Here is a 23363-nt window from a genome sequence, read left to right as displayed (position 1 = left end):
ACAGGGTCTCTGGAGTGCCAATAGCAACCACAAGACAGATGACAGCAGCCAACACCAGTTACTGCTATGGACAGCTGTTCTCCTAATCCCCATCTCTATTAACATCTCTAAACATCTCCATGTGAAAGCAAGGCTGGTGAAGCAGTAACTCTGCCTAGAACCTAAAGCTGGGCTCAATTTTGTCTTTGTTGCTTGTCTTGTGCAGTGCTTTGACTAGTGGCTAATTTCTCAGACCTCGGTGCTTCTCATTTGACTATTCACTTCAGAGCCATCTATTAACGAAACGTCTGTAAGTTAACAGGGACTGAAATCCAGTCTGAAACCATCAGTCACCACCCTATTATTGCTGCAGTATTTCCTTCAGCCTGCTGGGAGGCACATAATGGAGTGAGACAATTATGAGGCTGGACCCAAACTTCAGTAGAAATTATACATACACCATTGCTGTTAAACCACAGCTGCTCTGGACGTGGTGCAGGATATTCAATACATAGCGAAAAAACATTTGGATGTGCACAACTGCCTTTGGTGACAGCAGCCTCTAGTCAAGGCCATTTCTGTTTGACTGTTCTTCCCTTGAAGCTCACTGTTGGGCCCCTGAGTCCCTGTAGGCTTCCTCCTATTGTGCAGAACATGTTTTTATTAGTAATCTTCATGGGTTTGGAAAGCTTCTGTTCAAGAACTATTTGGCTGGCCTGGATGTGTTGGGTTGTCTTTTGGGGGTTTGGTTTTTAATTTAGCTTGGCAGAGTTTGGGATTTTCTATATTTTTTTTTCTTTGGCCAGAACTTATAACTTTTGAAGGATGTCTTCTTACTTCTAGATGTCTCCTTTGCTCACTGCTTAGCTGTGCCAGACGAAGATTTTTGTTTGGTTGTTAATATATTTCAAGTGATGGTGTATTTAAAGCTTTAAACACAGGGTCTCAATGCCATTGTAAACATCTTGTCCTTTCATCAGCTACTTTAAAATTCTTCTGAATTACTTTCCTGACTTTTATACTTAGTCCATTTCAAAGGAGAATATACCCACTTCCCCTTTAAGTTACATTGCACCACAGTGTACTTTTTTGCTGCTATTTCCTCTCCTGCAGTAATATTGGATCTGAGCACATCATGTTTGTTATGACAAAGCAACTATTCACTATTACATTTCAAACTCTTATGTACTCTATGTACTACTATGTGCTACTAGCGACTAAATCTAGAGTTCATCTTCCACTTGGCTCCTCTAAGCGGTCATTCTAAGAACTATTCATTTATCAGGGCTAAAAATACAGTCTTTGTATCATTCTTTGACATGGTATCTACCTGGTCTGTATGGGCATAATAAATATCTCCCATTATCATTATGTTTTTTCCCCTGAAAACCTCTTAAAGTCCTCCAGCTGTTTTTCATTCCACTATTCTAATCAGGTGGTTAATAGCATATGCTCGGTATTACTTAGAAACATGTCCATATATAATGGTCTCTAGTAGTTTAACCAACATCCCAGGCTTCTTCATCACCACCCCACCCCAATCCTCCTTCCTTTATTCCTTCTTCTTGGTTCCTTCTTTATGGAACCTGCATAAATCCTGTTCTAGGAGCCTGAATCATTTTCTGTGGCTTCACATCTTGAGCTGCTGCTCTGGCAATCGTCTTACTGAAATGAGACAAGATCTTACATTGGCTTGCGTTTCTTTCTTCTTGTTGTTGCTTTTTAAAAATAAAATGCACATGTTCAATGTCTAGCTCTGGGCTCTGCTCCATGAAAATGTCTTCCTTCACCACCTCCTTTTTCAGTTTGCTGAATGTACATTTGTAGCTGAAAAGAAAACTTCTATCACCTTGGAGAAGGGCAGAGAGATTTTCTAGCTCCATGCGCTCCCACCATCTTCTGTAATGGCAAGAAGCATTTTACAGTCACTGCTGATTCAGGTCAGCTTACTGTGTATCACATTCAGCCTTTTATACCCCCACTGGGGTTCTTGCCAGGGTGATGGCAATAGTGATCATTCCTTAATTTCCTCAATACCTATTCAGAAACTGGCACTACATTTGCACTTTTCACTTCTTCATTACCTAGGCCAACTTAAGCAGAAGGTTGTACACTGCATCAACCAATTTAGTGGTTTCACATCTGAAAGGCTTTAAAGTCCTTGGGCAAGTGCTATCACAATTAGTCATTTGTTGCTGAGCCTCCAGCACCTCCCTCACACCTTCATAGTGACCACAAACACTTTTAACATTGAGCACAGTTTGAACATGGCTGTGAGTGCAAGACATCAATGTCTGAAGCTATCCTTGAGTTCTGCCTTTATTATATCAGGTTTGGAGCTCTTTCATGAGCAACTTTAAGTTCTCAAACTCTCTGTAACCTTTGTTTCAGGGACATTGTACCTATCAGGTTGCTGGTGGGGAAAGCTTATAAGGTGCACCTGCCTGTTCCCCTTGCTTCTCTCTAGTGCTTAGGATGCACTAAACCTTCCTCTGAGTTACCTGCATGCTTGGTTGACTTAATGTTTTGTTGTTTCCTACTTCTGTAGCATTTATAGTTTTGGCCAAGCTCCTTAATGACCAAGACCATGTTGTCTGCTAATTACCCTGCTAAGAGCTTTAGAACTATACTGAGGTTGCCACCATCCTTGCAAATTTGACTGAATCTGACCAAAGTTGGTTAAGTTCCTGCAAATTCTCTGACAATCAGCTGTGGCACAGAGCTGACCCTCACCCCTCAAGTGGGGGAAAAGCAGAACTCGGTGGTTATCTGTTCTTCAGCAGCAAAATAGCTCATCTCTCAAACACGTGCACGACCAGCCTCATGTGAATGGAAGCGTCATGCAGAGGAGATATGCTTAGTATGTGCGAGGGACAGTGGCACTGGAGCAAAGCACACAGAACAGAGACGAGCCTGCTTTCCTCTGGATCATAGAGGGTGACAAACTTAGCCACAGCAACAACTGAAGGAAAAGATATCTTGCAACCTCATGCTTTGCTTTGCTAAGGGAAGATGCAAAACTCTATGGACACATGCAGGGTAGAAGAATATTCAGTGTTGTATTTATCAACAGCCCCCATCTGGAGGGCTTTGTATGTATGGATTTGGAATTGGAGGGCATTTGTTATCTTCCTACAATACACCCATGCTTGATTTTTTTTGGGGGGGTGGGGGTGGTTTGGGGGTTTTGTTTGCTTGTTTGTTTTTAAACACATCCTGAGACTTTTGCAACTACAGCATTATATACATTCAGCCTCTGATAAAGTCAAAAAAACCTATGTCAAGTCGTGTTTGCTGCAGACTGCTCGACTGTTCCAGCTTTACGCTGATTTCAGGGAGATGTTTTCCTCATCCCCTTGAAACAGTTACAAATTGACCTAGTGTTCACCTTGCTGCATGCACCCTTCCTTTTATTACGAAGGTGATCTTTTCTAGTCCATTTATTCAACACTCTAGCTTTCCTGTTCCTCTAATGGGGATGAACTCACTGCTGTAAAACCCAGATTATTACTGTCCACCTTCCAAATCTATTGCTTTCTATTTACATTAATATTACAATTACTGACAACACATTGTCTTGCGCACTGAAATCCATCCTAAACTTAATGAATATCTCACTTGCTTTCAGGCTGATTGTCCATCTCTAGTGAAGCTTTTATTGCATGTGACAATAAAATCCTCTGAGATAGGGAGCTAATTTCTCCCCCTTCCTTCATCCATCCTGCACCCACTCCATGGTGGTTTGCAGACCACTGCCCAGCAGTGTCAATCACAATATTTCCTGTCCCACTATCCATGGACCATGGTGTGCATGGCTCTGTGCTGACTTCAACTTGACAGCCTCTCCTCTGCCATTCCCATCTGTTGCAGGACATACAGTTTGTACCCACAGTGTCAAGCTTTGCATAGATGGAGTGACTTCTGCTGCACAGCACATGCTGAATGCCTTGTCAAAGGTTCATTTTGCGTCTCTTCCTATTGACTTGGGTAGACATTCCAAGCTGCAGTGTTGGCCTGTGATCAGTCAGTTTTCTCTATTAGGTTGTATTTCAGAGTAGGATGGAGTACAGAGGTTTGCATGAGCTCCTCCCTACAATGGAGGAGGGGGACAAGCATTTCATCTTGGTTTGCATTATGTTAACTTTGTAATCCAAAGTTTGCTTCAGGGATCAATCCTGTCCTGGCGAGAAAACTGAGAAGATAGTATCTCTTTCTCATGACTATAAATCATTTAACAAAGGCAATATATTGGAATTAGACCACATTCCTCAGAAGAAGGCATGTTTCTCCTTAACCTTCAGTGAGGTCTCATCTGTTGCTCTACTTGACAGGACGTAGTCTGTGTTTGTTTCTGTTTGGTTGTGGGCTCTGTAACAGATCTGGTCATTTACTTCTTCATTTGAATGCTTCCAGTGTGTGGATAGAAGCGGAGTTTGTGTGATATGGTAAATATATGTTGCTGATGACTGGCAGAGGGTTACTAAATTGAATTCGTGCCTTTTTTCTCACTAGTCTTTGTTCATACTTGTGATTCAGTGCTGCCCGCCTGAGGCTGAGGTTCCTCGCATTTTCGCTGGGCAGATTTCTTTCTCACCTTTCCCTGCTTCCCACACCACCCCTCCACAGCAGGAGCTCTGCCTAATCTGGTCTCTCCCTCAGGCATGGGAGGTACTGTCTTAGGGACGAATCCCAGCCTCCTTGTCTGGGGCCCAGAACAAAGGCTGACTGAACCTGGAGAAGCTGCAACACCCCTGTCTCTGAGGGGACCCATCACTGACCTGTCAGTGTGCATGCAGCTGGCAGTGTGCTGCTGCCTGTAGCAGTTCTACAGAAGAATGTTTTGCTGGCATATCCACTTTACAAAGAGGATAGTCTGAGGCTGGCAGTGCTAGCTGCACTTTACAGAATCTTTAGGGCTGGAAGGGACCTCTGGAGATCACCCAGTCCAATCCCTCTCCCAGGCAGGGCCACCTAGAGCAGGTTACACAGGAACGTGTCCAAGCAGGTTTTGAATATCTCCAGAGAGGGAGATTCCACAACACCCTTGGGCAGCCTGTTCAGTGCTCTGCCACCTTCAGCATAAAGTTCTTTATGTTGAGGTGAAACTTTCTGTGTTTTAGTTTATGGCCTTTGGTCCTAATCCTGCTGCTGGGCACCACTGAAACAGTCTGGCACCATCCTCCTGGTACCTGCCTTTGAGGTATTTATGTGCATTCATGATATCCCCCCTCAATCTCCTCTAGACTAAACAGGCACATCTCCCACATCTCTCCTCATAAGAGGTGCTCTAGATTTCACTGCAGCCGGCCCATTCTGTTCAAATATCTGCTGTGCCGCTGGAGAAGGTGCCATATTCAGAACGGGGTTGCCTCAAGCACCCGCCACACAGGAACCAATCTCTTGCAAATCAGCAATTTACAGTCCATCCCCTTTTCCCACTTTTGTGTATTCATACTGCAGGACCAGAGGGGCAGGTGGTTTATGGGATGAAAGGGAAAATCATGCTTCCATTGAATCCCATAAAGGCCATGCAGATTGATGGGGCTGGGGCCATCTTTTATTCCTTCTGTTTCCCTGCCTCTGGCATTTCTGGGGCTGTAACGATACTGGGTGTGGGTGAGCAGACAGGTTACTGCTCCAATGTCTTTCTATTTTCTGTTCCTATGAGAAAACGGATGTTGGAGAGACTTGCTGTAGAATCTGCCTTGAAAGACTTACCTCTGAGATGCCAGGCCCTGCTCGGTGTTAAGTGAAATTGTCTGCAGCTCATTAACATCAAAGCATTTTCTTCACTGGTCTGGGCAGCTCAGTAGTAACCAGCATACAAACCAGTGAACAGCTACACTCTCCACCAAGCTTTGCCTGCAAACAATTAACATCAAAGGGGAGCCACTGTGAAACAGGGGAAAAACAACGCTCCTGCTGCAGCAAGTCTCATGGCAGGTGGGGAAGTGGGGGAAGGCTGAAGCTCTGTCCCACCTAGAGAGTTTGTGCAAAGACTTTGCAGGAGGGAGCAGAGGGATAGCTACTGGGGCTTGCTGATGGTGTTGGCCAAGGGAATGGTAGATCCACTTTGGTTTCAACAAAACTGTCCCATCGTGTTGATGGCAGCATGGTGCAAGCTCTGGTGTATCAGACCAGCCCAGCCTAATTCTGGGATCAAGTCAGCTCTGCTGTCATTTCGGTATGTTTGTGATTGCTTACTTAGCTGCTGCTCTTGATGGGTTTCCTGAGGCCAGTCCCTCTGTTTTTTACACCCTTCTTCTTGATCCGTCTGAATACAGAAGTTTTGGATAGTGATTCCAGATGTTACTGCCTCTTTTAAACGGACCTTGACCTTCTGTTTGCCCTTCCTCACAGAAGGCCTGTGGAATTAAAATGTTTTTTAGATGGCAGGTACATTCACTTCCTCTAGCTCTCAAGCACTTTCTCCTGGTTTTTATGTACTGGATCCTCTGGTTCATGCTTTCCTCATCTTCTTCCTCTTTGCTTTGGCAATGTGTGTAAGAAATCCAAGTTATTATATTTATCATGCTAACAGTCTGTGATTAGCCCTGGGGACCAGCAGGGTTGGAAAATGAATTAATTCTCATATATATCCAGTTAGAGATGAGAAGCTTTTTGTGAAGTGCTGCATCAGCACAGAATAGAAACTTGGGGCTATCTCAAAGACTTCACTATCTAAACATCAGTATAGGAACAGAGGAGTGCAAAAAAAAGAGAACAACAGAACTGGAAGTCTCATTAATAAGTGCTGGGGGTCAAGATTGAAGATAGTATAACCACAGTGTGATGTGCCAGCCAGCACATGCTTCCTGCTAGCTCTGCTTTGGGAGTGCTAACCTCCAGCCACAGGGCAGATGATAGGAGCTGCAGGGTGCAACCAGAAAAGGTAAAGCTATCAAGGTTCATAAGTCAAAGTTGTAGGATGTGACTTTCAGGCAAGGTACTTTCTCCAGAAGGCAGATGTGCTTTGTGGAAAAGAAAAGCATACCTAATTCTGTTCATGCTTGCTCAAGAAAAAAGTATGTTCAAAACCAATCAGCTGAAGGACTGCTAATACCATCTGGGCAATAGTTAAACTGCCACAGAAGAAGGAAGTATGGGAATTTATCTTATCCACCCTAGAAGAAGGAGGGACACAGGGAGGCTGTGCACAGGATTGGGTTAGGGGAAGGCAGGGGAGAAAAGATGCTTCAAGGGGCACTTCAGCACTGCCTGAGTGTGAATGGGGTGGGAGGGAGAGTCACTGTTGTGTTAGGAGCAGGTCTGCAGCCACTAGGGAAGTCTGGGGGGAAGTTTCCTGAAGGTAGTTAGCAGTAGCAAGAAACCTCCTCTGAATTGGAGACTGATAAATTTAAGACCAGCATAGAATGACCCAGTTCTCCATCACAGCAGGGATGCAAACTGACTGCAGAAGAAACAAGGGGATAGTAACAGCGTGATGGCCAATATCTCTGTTGCCTGCAAGCTCACAACCACCAAATTTATTCTTTGGGCATCAGAGCAAGACAAGAATCTTGCAAGGAAGAATTTGCAGGAAGGCTCTCATGAAGACCACAGTGGGCAGGCACTAGTCCTGGTGTATCTGGACTGTTAAGTTGCAAGGTCAGCAACCACTAGCCACTCCAGCAGCTTGTCCACCTGATGTTGTAGCTACCATGCAGACCGCAGACAGAAGTTCCCTGCGGAGCCTAGAGCATTCAAGCAGCAATCCTTTTGTTCCGGTCATCTACCTCTCAGGGAAGAAGTACTGCTTCTGTGGTTAGTACAGTGCATAACAAACTTTTGAACTGATTCTAGCAGGAGGCGTGCCTTTGAGTGGAAAGAAGACACTCTGCTGCCAACACAGGGATTCTGGAAATGGAGACACATAGACTCTAGTGGCTTATCACACTGAAAAAGGAGTGGAAAGAAGAGCAGTACATCACCAGCAATTGGAGCGAGGTGCAGCTAAGGGGATCATTCCTGAGAAGAGGTTCCCAAAGGGCTTTCTCGCTGTTTGTAGCAGAGATATTCCACATAGGTCATGTTTTGTGTCTTTACACCATTAATGGCTTTCAAATCAGGACTGGAATTCCCTGGTCAGTAAACCTGTCTGCTCCACTCACGAAAACAAGCTTCACATTGCCCTCTTCTCAGGGAAGCTGCATGTTTAAATGGGCTTTTGCTTCTTGCTACTCTTGTTGCTGTCTGCTCTGGGAAGTTCTACCTCCTACAGTTAAAAACCTTCCTCTGACTTTCCCCATGATGGCATTAACAGCCATTAATAACCTGTCCTTCTGCTTCCATTTGGTTTTAGATAGCTCTGTCCCTTCCTTGGAATTCATACCCCTTGGGACTTCTCCAGTACACATGCAGAGCAAGCACACCTCCATTTACTTTCCTTTTGATGGACTAGCCAAACTGAGCTGACTTGGTCTCCTTTTGTGGGATGGGCTCATTGCTCTTGACCTCCATGCACGAAAAGCCAGCTGTATGCCTTTTGGAGTTCCCTTTGAATAGGACAGCTGGCTTACTGCAGCTGCAGCTGCAACTGCACCTGAATGGTGGCTTAAACACTCCTCTGTCTCCACAGGAAACATCTTATCTGGGACATCCTACTACCACATCTGCACACTGCTAGCTCTGGCCTCTCTGCCTTTCAAATGCCCTAATAGCATGTGTCTTGGCAAGATGACGGTAATGGCTCCGGTGGTTAGGGGTGGGGAGTGAAGGTCATGGCTCCCGGGCTTTACTCTGGCCTTGCGGCAGGGTTTGGGTTAAGACATTTCACCTCACTGAGCTCATCCCTTGAGCTTGCAGAAAGCTGGTGCCAATGTTTTCCTCCATTGCACACCTTTCCCTGCCTATCAATGTGCTCACGGCTTGCCACCAGAAATGGTGTTATTGCATCAACCCCCTTACATTGTCTGAGCTCCCCAGAGGGAGGTCTTTGTGGTGCAGGGGTGAAAATGAACACCACTAAAACACAGGAGATGGAAGTGTGAGGGAGCTGTCACTGCGGGATCAGTATTGGGAGGCCTCTTGGCCATTGCAGCTAAATGTCCTTCCTTTTCACCATGGCCACCGATAGACCTGGTGCTTTTAACCACACTGTCGAGTGGATGAGGAGATTTAAACTCTTCCTGACAGAAAACTATGTGTTCCCCTCAGGAGTGGAATGTCTCCTCAGAGAACGGTGACTCTTCTGGGATGGGATGTTCCCCGAGGGGACAGTGATCCCTCAGAGGCGGGATGTCCTCTCAGGGGAGAGGGATCTCTCAGGACGTGTGACGTTCCCTGAGGGACCATCTTTCAGGAGCAGGATGTCTTCCCAGGAGACAAGGATCCCTCAGGAGGGACGGGATGTTCCCAGAGGGACGGTGATGGCTCAGGGGCGGGACATCCCCTCAGGCAGACACCTTCTCTCACTGGCGGGATGTCGCTCAGGGGCGGTGACCCCCGAGGGCACGGCAGCGCAGGCCGGCGGCGGGGGCGGCAGCGCCCCCAAGCGGGCGGGCGCGGCGCTGCCTCGCGTGCGGGCAGGCAGCGGGCGGGGCGGTGGGTTTGGGGCCTGTGTGGCGCAGGCGCGGCTGGAAGGGGCGGGGCGGGGCGTGCCGCGGGCCGGCGGCGCCTGCGTGGCGCGGCGCGGCGAGGCGGGCGCTGAGGGCGGGTGGGCGTGGCGCGGCGCGGCGCGCGGCCCTTCCTTCCCGTCCCTGCCCCCCCCCGGCCGTGCCCGCCGCCGCCCCCACCCCCGCCCGCCGCCCAGAAGATGGCGAGCCCGTGCGGGCGGCAGCAGTGCTCCATCGAGAGGCGCGGCGTCCGCCACCAGCTCGATTCGTGGCGACACAAGCTCATTCACTGTGTAGGTGAGGGACGGCGGCGCGGCGGGGAGGCCGGGCCGGGCCCGCGGCGGTGGCGGCCGCCGGGAGAAGGCTCCACCGTGGGTTCGGATGGGGGGGGGGGTGGCCGTGAGACGAGCGGCGCCGCGGCCTGCGGGTCCGCCCCCCTTCCCCCCGCCGCCGTGAGACGAGCGGCGCCGGGCCCGGCCCCGCCCTTCGCCGGGGAGGGAGCCGGGAGTGGGGGGGTCCTGCCCTGCCCTTTTGTGCGGCCCCTGTCAGCGCCGCGCCCGCTCCTCCCGGCACGGCCCGGCCGCGGCCCCTTCAAACTTGTTTACGCCGGGGCCGCGCCCGCCGGCGGGGAGCGGCCCGACTGTCACTGCCCATCCGCCGCTGCGGGAGGCGAGCCCGGCCCGGCTCACCTGCCCCCGGCCCACCGCCGTGAGGCGAGGCGGCGGCGAGGAAGAGGAGGGAGGGATGCCGCGGAGCCGGCGGCGCGCCCGGCCTGTGCCCCGACGGGAGGAGAAGCGGGGGGAGGCTCGAGGAGGGATGGGGAGAGCGCGGCGGCGGGGCCGGCAGAAAGTTGAGGATCGGGGTGCCGGATTGACGCCGTGGATCCGGAGCGCGGCCGCGGGGGCTTAAAAGGATATTTGACTGCTTTTCTCTTCTTCCTCCACCCCAACCTCCCCTTTTTTTTCCTCCTTCTCTCTTGGGCGCGTTTGTTGTTAGGCAGGCTCCTTGCAATCTGATATTGGGGGGTTTTGAAAAAGAAGTCCCGGATGCCCTTTCATCTTGAGTAATTTTCCCCATTTCAAAATACACATTTTCATTCTTTTCTCTCTTTCCCTGCCAAAAAAGCAAGGCCTTTTTCTGCGGGTCCCAACTCACACATAAACACCAGCTCTAGGCCAGTAATTTGGTGAGTGTCTGCAAAGATAGTAACATAGCTTTGACACCAGCAGACTACAAACTTCCAGAGTAATCTTAAAAATCTTGAACCAGAGCACTGGTATGTCTCTGCTTGTTTGGCCTCTTACTTTTAACTGAGCACAGATCCTCATTTTATTTTTAAGCATGCAAATATGGCCATAATCTGCTGGGGACTGCTCAGTGTAGGTAATCTATAATAACATTCACAGATTCACTTCAGTTCCTTGTGTGCAGAGTTAAACCTCTTATTGTCAGTTAGCCCAGCATCCTAGTTCATTATCAGGGATTTGAAGCACCTTTTTTGGTTACACTAGGAGCTGTTACTGCTGCCGTGTATATTTTTGGCCTCATCTGAATGTAAATTTCTGCAGTACAAAAGCATGCTCTAGATGCTTGTGAACTCCAGATTAATATGAACAATTAACTGGTTTTAAGCATAAAGCGATTCAAGGGCTTCATTACATTGCTGAGAAACTCGGGCTTCTACACACAAGTGATGGTTTTTCTTTCCAACCATTTACTGATGCTTCTATATCCGGTTTATGGAGTTTTATTTTGATTCTAGCTCCGTTATGTTAGGAACATTTTGTTGGCTTCCACCTCTGCTTGAACTGGATTTATTTTACTTCTGTCTCCTTTTCTCATCTCCTCTTACCTCGAGTGCTGGGGATCACCTGTTCTAGTCCTTTCTAAACTCCCTACTTGTAGCGTATCATCTTGTCTTGCTCTCGCTCCCTGCTGCTCTCTCCTCGGGTCTCTGAATTCTCCAGTGGAGCTGTCCTGCAGCTCAGAGCTTAACCAGACAGCAATGAGGAGTAAATGTGAGGGGGGGGGAGAAGAAACGGGAGAAAAAAGACTGTTTCAAAGCTGTTGAAGATCTTGGGGTGAAATGCAGGAATTTTGTCTGTTCGTTATGCTGCTCTTTGTGAAAATCTTGGGTAGGTGAAGAAGTTTGTGTTATCTACAGACTCAAGGAAATCACTACCTTATTAAAGTTCTTAGCAACCCTATGTGCTAAAACCTAAAACAAACACCACCACCACCACCCCCTGCCACCCCCATTTATACACACCCTGTTCCACTTCCCTAAAGCCATTTAAACTGCTAGCTCCTGGAGAAGTTTTCTCCTCTGTCCCTTTCATATCTCTTCCTCATACTTAAATTTGATATATGTTTTGTTTCTCCAAAAGATTTCCCTTGTGAAAGCCCCTCTCTGTGTGTTTTGACGAAAGATACTGTGAACTCTAGTAAACACAGAGTTGACTGGGATTTTTTTTGGAGGTGAAGTACAAAACCATTTCTTAAAAAAATAAAGTCCAAAGTGTAACAATGCTTTGTGACTTTTATCTGGATGGCACTATGTCATAAATAGTTTCCACCTCAAATTGATCAGTTTTATGAGGTCTAGGGACCTGCCCTGTTCCTAGTATGAATGCTGCATAAATTGTTGGGTCATGTAAATGTGTTGTTACCTTTTTGATACGATTTTAATAGAAATGTAAAAGGTTTATTGCACAAGCCCAGGATGTTCAGCTGAAATTATGCTGTGGTCATCACCTTGTGCCCCAGACACATCCCTCTTGTCTTTTCAAACAGTTTTGGCATTGTTCCTTGAGAGTTGGAATTTGACCTGTCAAATGATGTAATGTTCTGGTTCACCTTGGCCCTTCGTAGAAGTCTTTAAGAATTTGTTACTGTCATAAATACAGATAGATAAATATGGGGAAGCAGAGTATGAAAACCCCTTCTGTTACTTCAGAAATACCTATTCATTTTGAATTCTGTAAGTAAATCTGATGTGTGTGGGATTCTCTGTTAGCATCATTCCCTGAGAAGTAATTCTAGTATCAGACAGTGTGGTAGTCAGAAAAAAATAAAGCTTGTGGTTTGAACTAGAGCATTTAGCAATAAAAATGGCTTAAGTAATTCACTTCACTTTCATCTCTTGCTTCTGCAATAGGCTGCTCTTTTGGACTGTGGCTTCATGACAGTTTGTGCTGTCAAGGGGAGCAAGAACTTAAGAGGGCTGAAGGACCACCTTTGCGCACAGGGAGACAATCCAGGGGAGCTGTGCTGGCAAAACCCCATCATTTCTTGGAGGAATTGGAATAATTTTTTGCTAGTATAGCTCCCTTAGCTGTCTGGCTGTTGGGTCAGGCAAATACCAATGCTAGCACAAGGAAGAGGGTGAGGATGCATAGCTGGTGGAAAGAAAAAGAGCAAAGATACAGATCATCTTGAACCGTCACAGAGTTGCAGCTTTGGTTGTGTCAGTGCAGCTTTTTGTGGGAGGTAGCTCAGGGAACCGATTTGGCTTAAACCTTCCTTCCTTGTCATGCATTTCAAGCCCATTTTTGGGGGGAGGAGGAAAGCGTTGTGGCTTGTGGAGGACAAGTGAGCAGTTCTGTTGAAGCTGGGATGCAATTGAGGGAGCAGTATGCTGTGCCCCAAGCTGGAGGGAAGTGTGGGGAAGGGGTTTCTGAGCTCTCTTTGCAATGAGATGCATCGAGCTGTCGAACCACAGCATAGGAGGATAGTCAGGAGTGGTACACAGGGTCTTGATGCCCTGGTAGAACTTTGATTTTAGAGACACGATATGCCATGTGATAACTGTTGGATGCTGACATATGTGTTCTCTGTATCAGTCTTGAGTGTTAGCGTCTTTCTCAGTGGCCAAAAGCAGATGCCTGGAGATAAATGTATGTGACGGTTTTATTTTTTTATAATTCCCCTCCTCCCAGCCTCCAGTCACCTGCTGTTCAGGCACTTGCTGAATTGGATATGGATGGTGAGATCAGGTCAGCTAAGAAATGGGGAGTTTGAGGGAGAAGACATCCCTAAAACCCTGCTGACACCTTCTCTACAGGCAGTTACAGCATTGCAATGCTGTGTGGTTATTGGAGTGGTAGATCGAGGTGGTCACGCGTGTTTCTACTCGCTGGTGATGCTTGGCCCTTTGTTAAATATTAGCCATGCTCTTGGAGACTCCCTGACTGAATTACAGCCTGGGTTGGGGAGCTGGGAGCAGGGAAGGAATGTGTTAGTTCTCTTCAGCAGTGATCCTGGTTTCGGAACCAAGGTGGTGATTTAAAGGGAAAACCTCTGACATTTCCAATCATCTTGAGCTCTGGTGTTTCACTGAGATGCTGCTTAACTGTTGATTTTGCTTTTAAACTGTCAAAACAAGGAGCAATTTTTTTTTTTGGTTAAATGATTGTTGCTGGGGAAATACTGCAACCTGAGTGCCTGATCTGTTTCTGTGTATTCATTTGTTGAATAGTGGTGATCTTCCATGCCCTTGGATACTTGGGACTGAAATGTGGCTCCTGGGGAAGAAACGTGATAAATCAGGAAGTATTAGAAATTAATATTAATCAGAAGAAGGTGTCTAACAGTTGAATAATTCTGAAATCTTTATTACATTTTCTTATCTTAATTATTGCTTGGGTATAGTTCCAGCCTGTATATGGTATGAATTAGCTGCTGCTTCCAAACAGCATTGTTATCTCCGTGGTTTGGAAGTAGGTTTGTCTCCGAGTGTTTAACAGTTTAACGTTCAAAGGGCAGATTGTATTTCTTTGTTGCAAAATGAAAAAGCTTGTAGCCCTGATGTTGATACAAAATAATAATAAAAAGCAAGTTTAAGTGCTAAAGTAAAAGTTTAAATGTAGGGCTATTCTAAACCCGTATCTGTTTTATGTACGCCTCCAGCCATGTTCCCAGCATATGTGCCAGTGGTACTATTTGCCTTATTTCAACTAGCATTTAATGTAGCTGCAGCTTGCCGCTTTTCTTTTTAGTTAGTATAAGCCCATTGTACGGCAACTTTACACTATAGTAGCTGGAGGTTTGTTCAAGAATATCTATCTACAAACAAACACTTTTGCCTGTTGGCAGGATAAATATAGGGAGGGAGAATTACTCTTTTATGGCAAAGTTGTGCTAGGGAAAGAAAAATCGTCAGCTGTCATTTAAAAATGAAAATCTTTAGTTGTAAGGAATGAAATTTACAGCTTGATGCTTAGCTTCACTTTAAGATGTGCATGGAAGGATGGTATGCATCTGAAGAGCAGTAGAAGTTGAACTGCAGGGATGAGTCTAGATTTGTCTCAAAGATCTCTTTAGATTCACTATAAATCACTTCACATTTGCCCTTGTTTCGCTGTTTGCAAATGAAGAATCGCTTCTACCCTGGCAGAGATGATGTCAACCACACGAAAGCATACTCAAGAAAATATTGATAATCACTTTCTATTAGAGCATCTTGAGTTCTTCTGGTGCCTGTGATGTGAAATTTTGGACAATGCCAAATCACTGAGTTTGTTTTGTATTTCAACAAAAATCTATTTCAACTTACGTGAAGTAATAACCGTCCCTGTAGGGAGGGAGGGTTCCTTCGTGGGACACATTAATTCTGCAGGAAGTGTTGGGGTTTTTGACTTAATTTTTAACTAAGAGCTAATGACATTCAGAGTTCCCCCACTTTTAACAGTGTCTCCAAATGAATTACAGTAATCCATTCTATACATGCAGAAAATAGTCCAAATTCACCTAGATAAAATCTTTGTAGTATTTATATTGATATATATATATATACACAGTACAGATTCACAGCTTTGTGGTATGGCACTGTTTTAGAGTACCCGAGGGACAGTTCCAAATTTTTAAGCCATTTCTTGACAGTTTGTGCCATATATTGATGACAGTCCAAATACTCTTATGTACAGAAATATAGTAACTGCACTTTAAGAACTGATGATACAGAATCCCAGTTCTTGTGCTCAGTTGTCTAAATTTTTATTGCATAGTACTTAAATGGCTTAATGCTCTGGCATCTTAGGTTGTCTTACACACAGACAAGTACTGTCATGTGTTTTGTTTTGGGTTTTTCTTGTCTGAGAACTTATGTTCTTTCATGGCTAATGTAAAATAACGATAAGAGTGCTTCCTTAAAGTCAGTCTAGGCAAGGTTTGAGGAAAACCAGGCATTTAATAAGGTTAAAGAAAGATAACCCTGTCATACTGATTGGGGTGGAGGGGACAGTAATGCAGTATTTTACAGGGGATTTTCCAGTCTTCTTCCTCACCCTCCTTTGTATATATGATTTCACTCTTAAGAGGATGAAGCTTTTGTTCTTGAAGGTTACTGAGGTGAGTATTTCTAATTCTCTGAAAAATACAAAACTTTTGGGTTTTTCTGAGGTCAGGCTTGGATGGGATGGGCTGAGCCAGTCTGCGTTCCACCCCTAGCTAAAACGGGTGGTAGTGCTTGTTTTGACTAAACTGACAGAAGACTGCAAAACCAGCTAATCTTCTGGTGGTGTTTAGTAACCTGAGTCATCCTAATTAGGAATGAGATGAGCAGGAGAGCTTACCTGAAGTACTGGAGAATGGGATCACACCTCTGGGGTGAAAGGGAAGGGGAGAACGGCCTCCTCCTAAGGCAGGGAGTTTTCTAGTGTCTGTGTTCTGTATTGTAACTGTGCTACAGACTGTGGTTATGTTTGACAGCAGCACTGTCTACACTGGCTTAAATAGTCCCCCTCTGTGCGGGCACAACTATGTGTGGCAACTTGGTGAATTGGTTCCCTGATCAGACCTGACTGGAAAACAGTCTATTTATTTGTTTATTTAGCTACAACATCTGCAGAGCATGGAGAGGCAGAGAATGAAGAGTTGAGGCTATTCAGCTGGTCTTGTCACACATGCACAAATCCAAGTTGTCTTTTGCTGAGTAAGTGCTAATTTCTGCATGCATTGTTTTCATTTACAGTAGCAGGAAAATTGCTTCATTCTCCCTCCTCAAAGTGCCGTGGATTATACTATGCTCTCTCCCTGATAATGAACTGTGGGCTTTGCTTTTGCAACCACATTGGATGCTTTTATCCAGTGCCTCCATTAAGAAGTTGCATCTTTACACAAGCTCTCCTCAGAGTCTCTGCAGGTCTCTGGGGTTCCTCAGTTCTCTCGGATAAATCCATATGGCCTTAGATTCTTTGGAAAAGGAGAACTTCATCTTCTTCCTTTTTCTCTTGAAGAATGCTGTACTGTTATTTCTCTGGACATCTTCAAGTCATTTACCTTTTACCTCAGATTTAGTTTACTTGTGTAGTATTGTGTGTTCTTTTATGGTGGGTTCACAAAAAACTGTAAGCTCTCAAAGCTGAGTAGGAGATTTAAGTTACATGTCAATGCTGCTAGCACATGAAAGATGAAGTAGAGGTTATGGTGTTTCAACATTTCTGCAGGACACCACTTCCTACTGCATAGTAAAATTGCATTAGATGAAGTCTCCCGTCTGTTTTTTTCCATTCCTCTTACAGAGAAGAGAAAAGATGGTACTCTTGTTGCATTTTCCAGAGGTGGCAGCAAAGTGGCTGCACAGGGAAGATTTGCAGGGAGACAAAGGATGTTCCTTATGCCCTGAGGACCATGCTATTTTATGGGAGGGAGAAGAGGGGGAGAAAAGAGGACTGGACAAGAGCCTAGTATTCATGAACAAAGCAGGCTTTCAGAAGCTGAATCCAGCAGTGTGGAAAGACATCAGAGGCCACCAGGCAATCTTAACTCTTGAGCTGAGTTTACTAATGAAAAATTTCCTGGTTCTCTTTGAACATTTTTTTATGTATGCTTACAGTACAGGTACTCCAGTATCTAGCTGGAGAGAATTGCATAGATGAATCTGTATCTGATATGGTCTTTCTCCCTCCTCTGCTGTTACTAGGATAGGATGGTGGTCATGTTTCAAAAGTGGAGTAACTGCCAGAGTAGGAAGAGGAACAGGTAGTCAAGCTACAGAGATCTTCATTTCTTGATTTCTTTTTTCATTGGTTACACAAAAGGATGTGAAAGTTTCAGTCCACAGCCTGCAATTCCTCACTTTAATGCTTCCAGGCCAGTACATAACGCTCATGTTCTTCAGTATCAGTCACTACTCTGTAGCAATGTTCTGTTTGGCTTCTTTTGCTACTGTATATATGTATGGGCTGTGTTACCTGTGTAACAGACTTTGAGTTCAGCCTAGTTCTTTGCAAGGGCAGGCTAGTCCTGCAGCTGTTAAACTCTGCAGCAATTCAAATGCACAAAGCTCTTATGTACTGTGCTTGTGTTTAATGCATGGACAGACATGTGGGTCAGTTTTGAAACTTCGTTGTGGGATAGCCACAGATTAGTCACAGTGATGTGCTTGTACGCTTCAGCTGGAGAGCCTTGTGTCCAGAAGAGTCCTCTCAGCCTATGCCTTGTGTCCTGCAGTCTTGGGCTTCCTTAAGAAATATATAAATATATTGGAATACACAGAATGGATTGTCTTTGTTTAAATATTCATAGCAAAAACGGTTTGCTTGGCTCTTGGGTTATTTCTTACTTAGTTTGTCCTTTTTGTGAATATGTTAAGCTGTTGTTAGAGTAGACCTTGTCTCAGTTTTGGTCATCTCCTTGGTAAGATTCACAGTTGTGGTAAAAAAAACGATGAAAGCTGCTTTCAAAGTGATGTTTCATCATGATCTCTAGATGTGTTTCTGAAAACATACCATTGTGTCTTTTGTGTGAAGAAAACTTTTTGCAGAGGTGAACACTTAATAACATCCATCTTGCTTTGGAAAAGCAACAGAATAGGAAACCAGGGAGGTCATTTCCTTTTCTGACCTAAGAAAACTTATAGCAGTCTTCTTAAAGCAGTGATTCCATTTACATTCTTTAGAAAAGGAGGAGCATAGTTACTTTATCCCTAGCTATTTTACATTTTGAAGTGATTAGTGAAACTTAAGTTTACATGATACTATAATTTATCTTTTGGGGTTTCTTACAAGGATCTGTTTATTCCCTGTGGAAGAACCAGTCTTCACTCCCAAAACAGGCAGTGAGGAAAACTTTTCTTGGAAAAAAGCTTCTGCACTTTTGTTCTGTTGATCATTTCTTGATCTAATTGACCTCACTCTGAATAAGGGGAGTGCTCTTGCTGGGTTTAAGTTTCCTTTGGAAAAGTTGTACTCCTGTTCAACTGGAAGTGAAACATTTCAGTGCCCTCAGTGGTTATCATTTAACTACATGCTGTAACTTACTATCTTTCAAAATACTACAACATTGAGTGAAAGATGGAAAAGTGTGAGGGAAAAACTAAGTGCGAAATGTTGGTTGTGTGTAGGTTTAGATGAGTATCCCTTCTTCAGAATGTGTTGTGTAAGACAAATGTACTGAGCCTGTGTAAAAATGAAGTGTCAAAATCTCTTGGGGGGGGGGGGGGAAGTAACTTCTCCCTGAAATGTTTCTGTGAATGTTTAGGTTATTCTAGCTTGTACTTGAGGGACAAAATTAGAGCAAGTACTGGTATTTCTAGATAAATGCTTAAGCACTGCCCACACGTTTCTCTTGGGTTTTATACGTTTATGTCCTCCTTGTCATCATGTGCCTTCTTACAAAGTAGTAAAAATATAATTGTCTGGAACTGTGTGGTAAGATGCTACCAGAACCTAATTATTGTATCTTACAGGAGTATTTTTTGTAAACCCTTCACAAAAATCTAGTCCTTTGGTCTTGCCTCTGCAATTTTTCTTGAGTGATGTGCAGTGTTTTGGGGCCAAACAGCTTCAGTGCTCAGTTGAGACAGGCCACGTAAGGTCCATTCTGCGTATGGTCTTTTCAATTCAGCAGGAATGCTGTATTTATCTCTTGAACAAGCCTAAACTGTTGAGAACTGTGTTTTGCCCAGGCTCTCTTAAATCAGTGGTTTTCAACCTGGAGTTGGCAAGAAGCAACCGTGGAAAAATAAGACTATTGCCAATAGTTTAAATTGTGTGGGGTCTTTATGCTTTTCAGGAGCCCACAGTTTGAAAATTACTGCTCTAAATGATTTGTAAACAAGAGCTAGTTTTTTCTTTTTCCTTTTCCAAAGTGGTTGTAGGTGTTAAGGAGCATGAGCTGATAGTCATGTACTCGATTAGGATTGAGTTTTCCCTTTTGCTTCTCATACTCGACTATTTAAAAATATATTTTATCCAAAAATGGATATCGCTGAGGAGACTAGCTCTGGAGAGCTTCAAATTGAAAACTAACTTCTGCAAGAAGGTTAGAGTGGCATTAAGTAGGTCTGGTTTAAATGCTGTGCTCCCTGTCCTCAGAGCTTCTGTATTTTCCCTTTCACGAACTTTGCTGTGAAGGTCAGACTTCTGCTACAGAGTTTGTGATAGATCTAAAAATTTCAATAGTGCTCCTATGTTCCCTTCTTGTGGTTGAGAAGGGAGCATAGGCTTGAGTGTAAACTTGAGTGATGTAGTCTCCATGCCCTGTGTTGGCAAATACCCTGAGACAACAGGTAAGCCATCTTTCTGGTGTCAGGAGGACGTGGTTTTAATGACTAGAAGATATCTGAGGTGTGGAGTGGACACCAAGCTGTTTGGTAGTTCCTAGGTGCACTGATAGTCTGGGTATCAAAGTCTTCTCCTAACAGCTCTTCCAGCTCACTCTTATTTTACTAGAACCTTAGCTGAGGTCACAGGCTGAGTACACTAACAAATTTGAATACAGAGTTCGGAGGTTACTCTGCTCAACAAGTTGCTCAGTTTCAAATTAGATTAAAAATTGACTTCATAAGTTAAAAGATGTTGCAGGCCTGTAGCCTCCTTTGCCATGGAGGCTGCCTTCCTTGCCTGTAACAAACAGATTGGTTCTTGTTCCCGAATCGTCTGTTTGCCTGTGACTAATCTTGAATTCGTATCTTCCTGCTGCTTGTACTTTGAGCTGAATTCTGTGCCCCAAATAAGAACAGCAGATAGGGCTTTAAATTTTCTCAATCCCTCCTAGCCCAAGGACTGATCCTGCCCTGGGATAGGAAATGCCTTATGCAGCTTTGTGTATAATGGGAGGTGGTGGAGGGAAAGGCATGCAGGGAGAAGTCGATCACAGCTGTTTTGGTCTATACTTACTGGCATGTTGGTGAACTTTAGCAGCTAAATGTGCTTGTGATGACACCTCGCAAACTTCAGAGAATAAGCAGTTATTTTTGGAAACTTTTTCTCTAAGAACTAAACGTACTAAACCTACTTAAAAAAAAAAATTCTATGCAAAATCACTAGTTCCCCAGAAACCATCACCTTCTGCTTGTCATGCTCATGGGCATTTCAGCATCCTAACCCTAAATCCTGCTTGATGTTCTATCCTGTCTGTCCTTCCATTATCTGGAACAGGGAGCATTTTATGTTGCTGCAGAAGAATTGTAGAATAGTTTAGGTTGAAGAGGACCTTAAGATCATCTAGTTCCAACCGCCATGCCTTGGGCAGAGGAATAGTTCTTTCATATTCAGTTCAGGGGAAGAGATGAGAGATTCTCTGACTTTGTCTTTGCTCTCAGCATGCCATGATGCTGCCTAGGAAGGTTTCTCTGATTCTGCCTGTAAGCAGCAGACAACCAGTTTCAGGGCTGGTTTGCACTGGGAGACTTGAAGGGTTAAGAGTGCTGAATTTATTGCATAGTGTTGAGATTCTGGTGGTGGTAGCAGAACTTTCTGTACCCCCCCCCCCCCCCAAAAAAAAAAAAAAACCCAAACAAAACCAACCCCTAAATAATCCCTGCTCTGAACACTGCTTTGCTGCCCCATAGTTTTACTAGCACAACCGTATCAGTGTCTTTTTGCAAGCTGGGTTCTAAAGCTGAAGTTTGATAAGCCTTTCCTTTAGTGAGAGGTCCTAGGTTAGGCTAAGCAGGGTGTGTCGGACCTCAGCTGTGAGTGGGCCTGAAGGAAAGCCATGGATATAGGTATGTGGAGGAATCCTTGCATGTGGTGTTCTGTGCCTCTGAGCATCTGTTCACAGTGGCTGGAGAAGGGCCCTGGTGCCTGTTTGGAGCAGCTTCTGCTGAGGCATGGGAAGTGGACAAATCCTTGCTTTCTGTCAGCATGGCAGCCAGTGTGCAAATGGGCTCTGGCTGTTAGTCCAGTAATAGCTCACACTTTGGTGTCAGTCCACACTGGGGGCTAAACCCACGCTTGAGGTTGGGAGCTAAAGCAGAGTGATTCAGATAGTCTTGGGAATATGAACTTTTGCCTCAGGTGGTCACACAAAAGGTTGTAAGCTTGCTTAAAATGACACACAGTACTTATCTACAGGCTTTCAACCTCCTTGGTAACGCATTCTTTTATTCAAGTGACTCGTTAGTTCAGTCCAAGGGGAGGTAGACAAGCTAGAGCCAAAGATGAGCTAATGGGACATCCTAGCCTTGAAATATCTCAAGTCTTTCCTCTCAGAACCAGTGAATGAAAATGAATCTCTTTCTTAAAACCAGGTCTTTTTTGAAAATTCAGATTTAGCATAAATGAGGGTCAAACATCACAACGAATCCTTTTAGAAAAGGAGATGATATACTTTAATAGCTGTATAATTACTTGCCTTGTCTGAAGGGATGTAAAGGTTCATCTAAAACAAAGAATTAAGAAGTTTCTGTTGTTCTGCCTCTGGATTAAATCAGCTGTGAGTGCCATACTAAATGGTATAGGTGGTTTAGTTGAGAGATCTGTGAAATCCAGAGACGAGAAACATGGAAGGTCAACTAGAGCAATGAAATAATTTTTGCATAAAGTATAGCTGTAAACAGGCATTTCTGTTTTGTGGTGGTTGGGGGTTTTTTATTCGTTTTGGGGTGTGGGCTTTTTTTTTTTCCTTTTCTTTTTTGATTGGGGTGGGGTGGGGGTAAGCATAACTAAGAGACCTGTCTGCAGGGAAATCATGACTATTTATTTCTAAGGTACTGGAAAAACAGGTCAACTGATAGTCTTCCAAATACATCTTAGAATTTTTGGGAAATGGTCAACATATTTCCCACTCCAGGGAAAACCCAGTTTCAAGTAAGTACTGGTCATTTTTCCCATGAGAGAGGAAGAAGTATATTCTTTGGAAGCCTTTGCTTATTAATATTTTAGCATTAGACTTTGGGGGATAGTGTATGGGAACAGACTGGTGGGAGAAGGCAGGTAGGCAACCTGGTCTGGTGGAAGTTGTCTGGGCCTGTGGAAGGTGTCCCTGCCATGGCAGGGTGGTTGGAGCTAGGTGATCTTGAAGGTCCCTTCCAACCCAAACCATTCTGTGATTTTGTGCTGGGTTTTTTTTTCCTCCAGTCTCATAAAGCAGATAGAAGTTACCTGGAAAAAAACTATTCTAAAAGCTCATTGTTTTCCATTAAGGGGTTATGTGGGTTAGGACAGAATAGAGATTTGCCGAGATAGTCATCAGAGAATCTTTCTTTTAAGGAAATCAGCATCAGAAAATGGTCCTTGGGAATATTTAGTAGAACCACTGTTGGCTTTTGAGTTTGGGTTTGTTTTTTCTTTTCAGCATAAAGTTAAACATTACACTATTTATTTGTTAAATTGTATTGCATCCCAGTAATGTAAGCAGGTTTATAGAGGTTCAGATTTCTGAAAAGGCATGAAGTTAGTCTCTGTGGAAAATAACTGTTTAAGTGGAAAATATCGAAATGTATTGATTATAGTTTATATGTCCTAAACCTGTGGGTAGAAGATGCTACAGGAAGCATTCAGTAGACTTTTTTTCCCCCTTTTTAAATAAAGGAGAGATTGTGCTAGAGCATAATAAATGAACTATTTCATCCTGACTTTGAAGAAGCTACAAGTCCACCTACAG

At 44.5% G+C, this 23363-nt stretch overlaps 1 protein-coding gene across 21 annotated transcripts in view; it reads left to right on the top strand.

Annotated features, from left to right (window-relative positions):
* The first annotated feature begins 9643 nt into the window (after positions 1-9643).
* Positions 9644-23363, top strand: part of LCOR (ligand dependent nuclear receptor corepressor) — an 80580-nt gene continuing 66860 nt past the window's right edge. For 3 of the 21 annotated variants that reach the window (XM_057403623.1, XM_057403621.1, XM_057403611.1), the window contains exon 1: positions 9696-9826. Coding sequence is in view for 4 of the 21 variants with exons in the window: in XM_057403628.1 (XP_057259611.1) it covers positions 9734-9830 (97 nt within the window). In the remaining 17 variants the exon portion in view is untranslated. Of the gene's footprint in view, positions 9831-16365; positions 16465-23363 lie in introns of all 21 variants that reach the window. The other 18 variants (XM_057403626.1, XM_057403620.1, XM_057403612.1 and 15 more) reach the window with 15 other exon arrangements.

This window comes from Pezoporus wallicus, unplaced genomic scaffold, assembly GCF_028554395.1.
Source record: "Pezoporus wallicus isolate ANWC-B61680 ecotype Strahan unplaced genomic scaffold, APGP_CSIRO_Pwel_v1 contig_12993, whole genome shotgun sequence".
In the NCBI taxonomy this organism is placed as follows: domain Eukaryota; kingdom Metazoa; phylum Chordata; class Aves; order Psittaciformes; family Psittacidae; genus Pezoporus; species Pezoporus wallicus.
The sequence above is the reverse complement of the archived record's forward strand: the minus strand, read 5'-3'. Positions and strand labels throughout refer to the sequence as shown.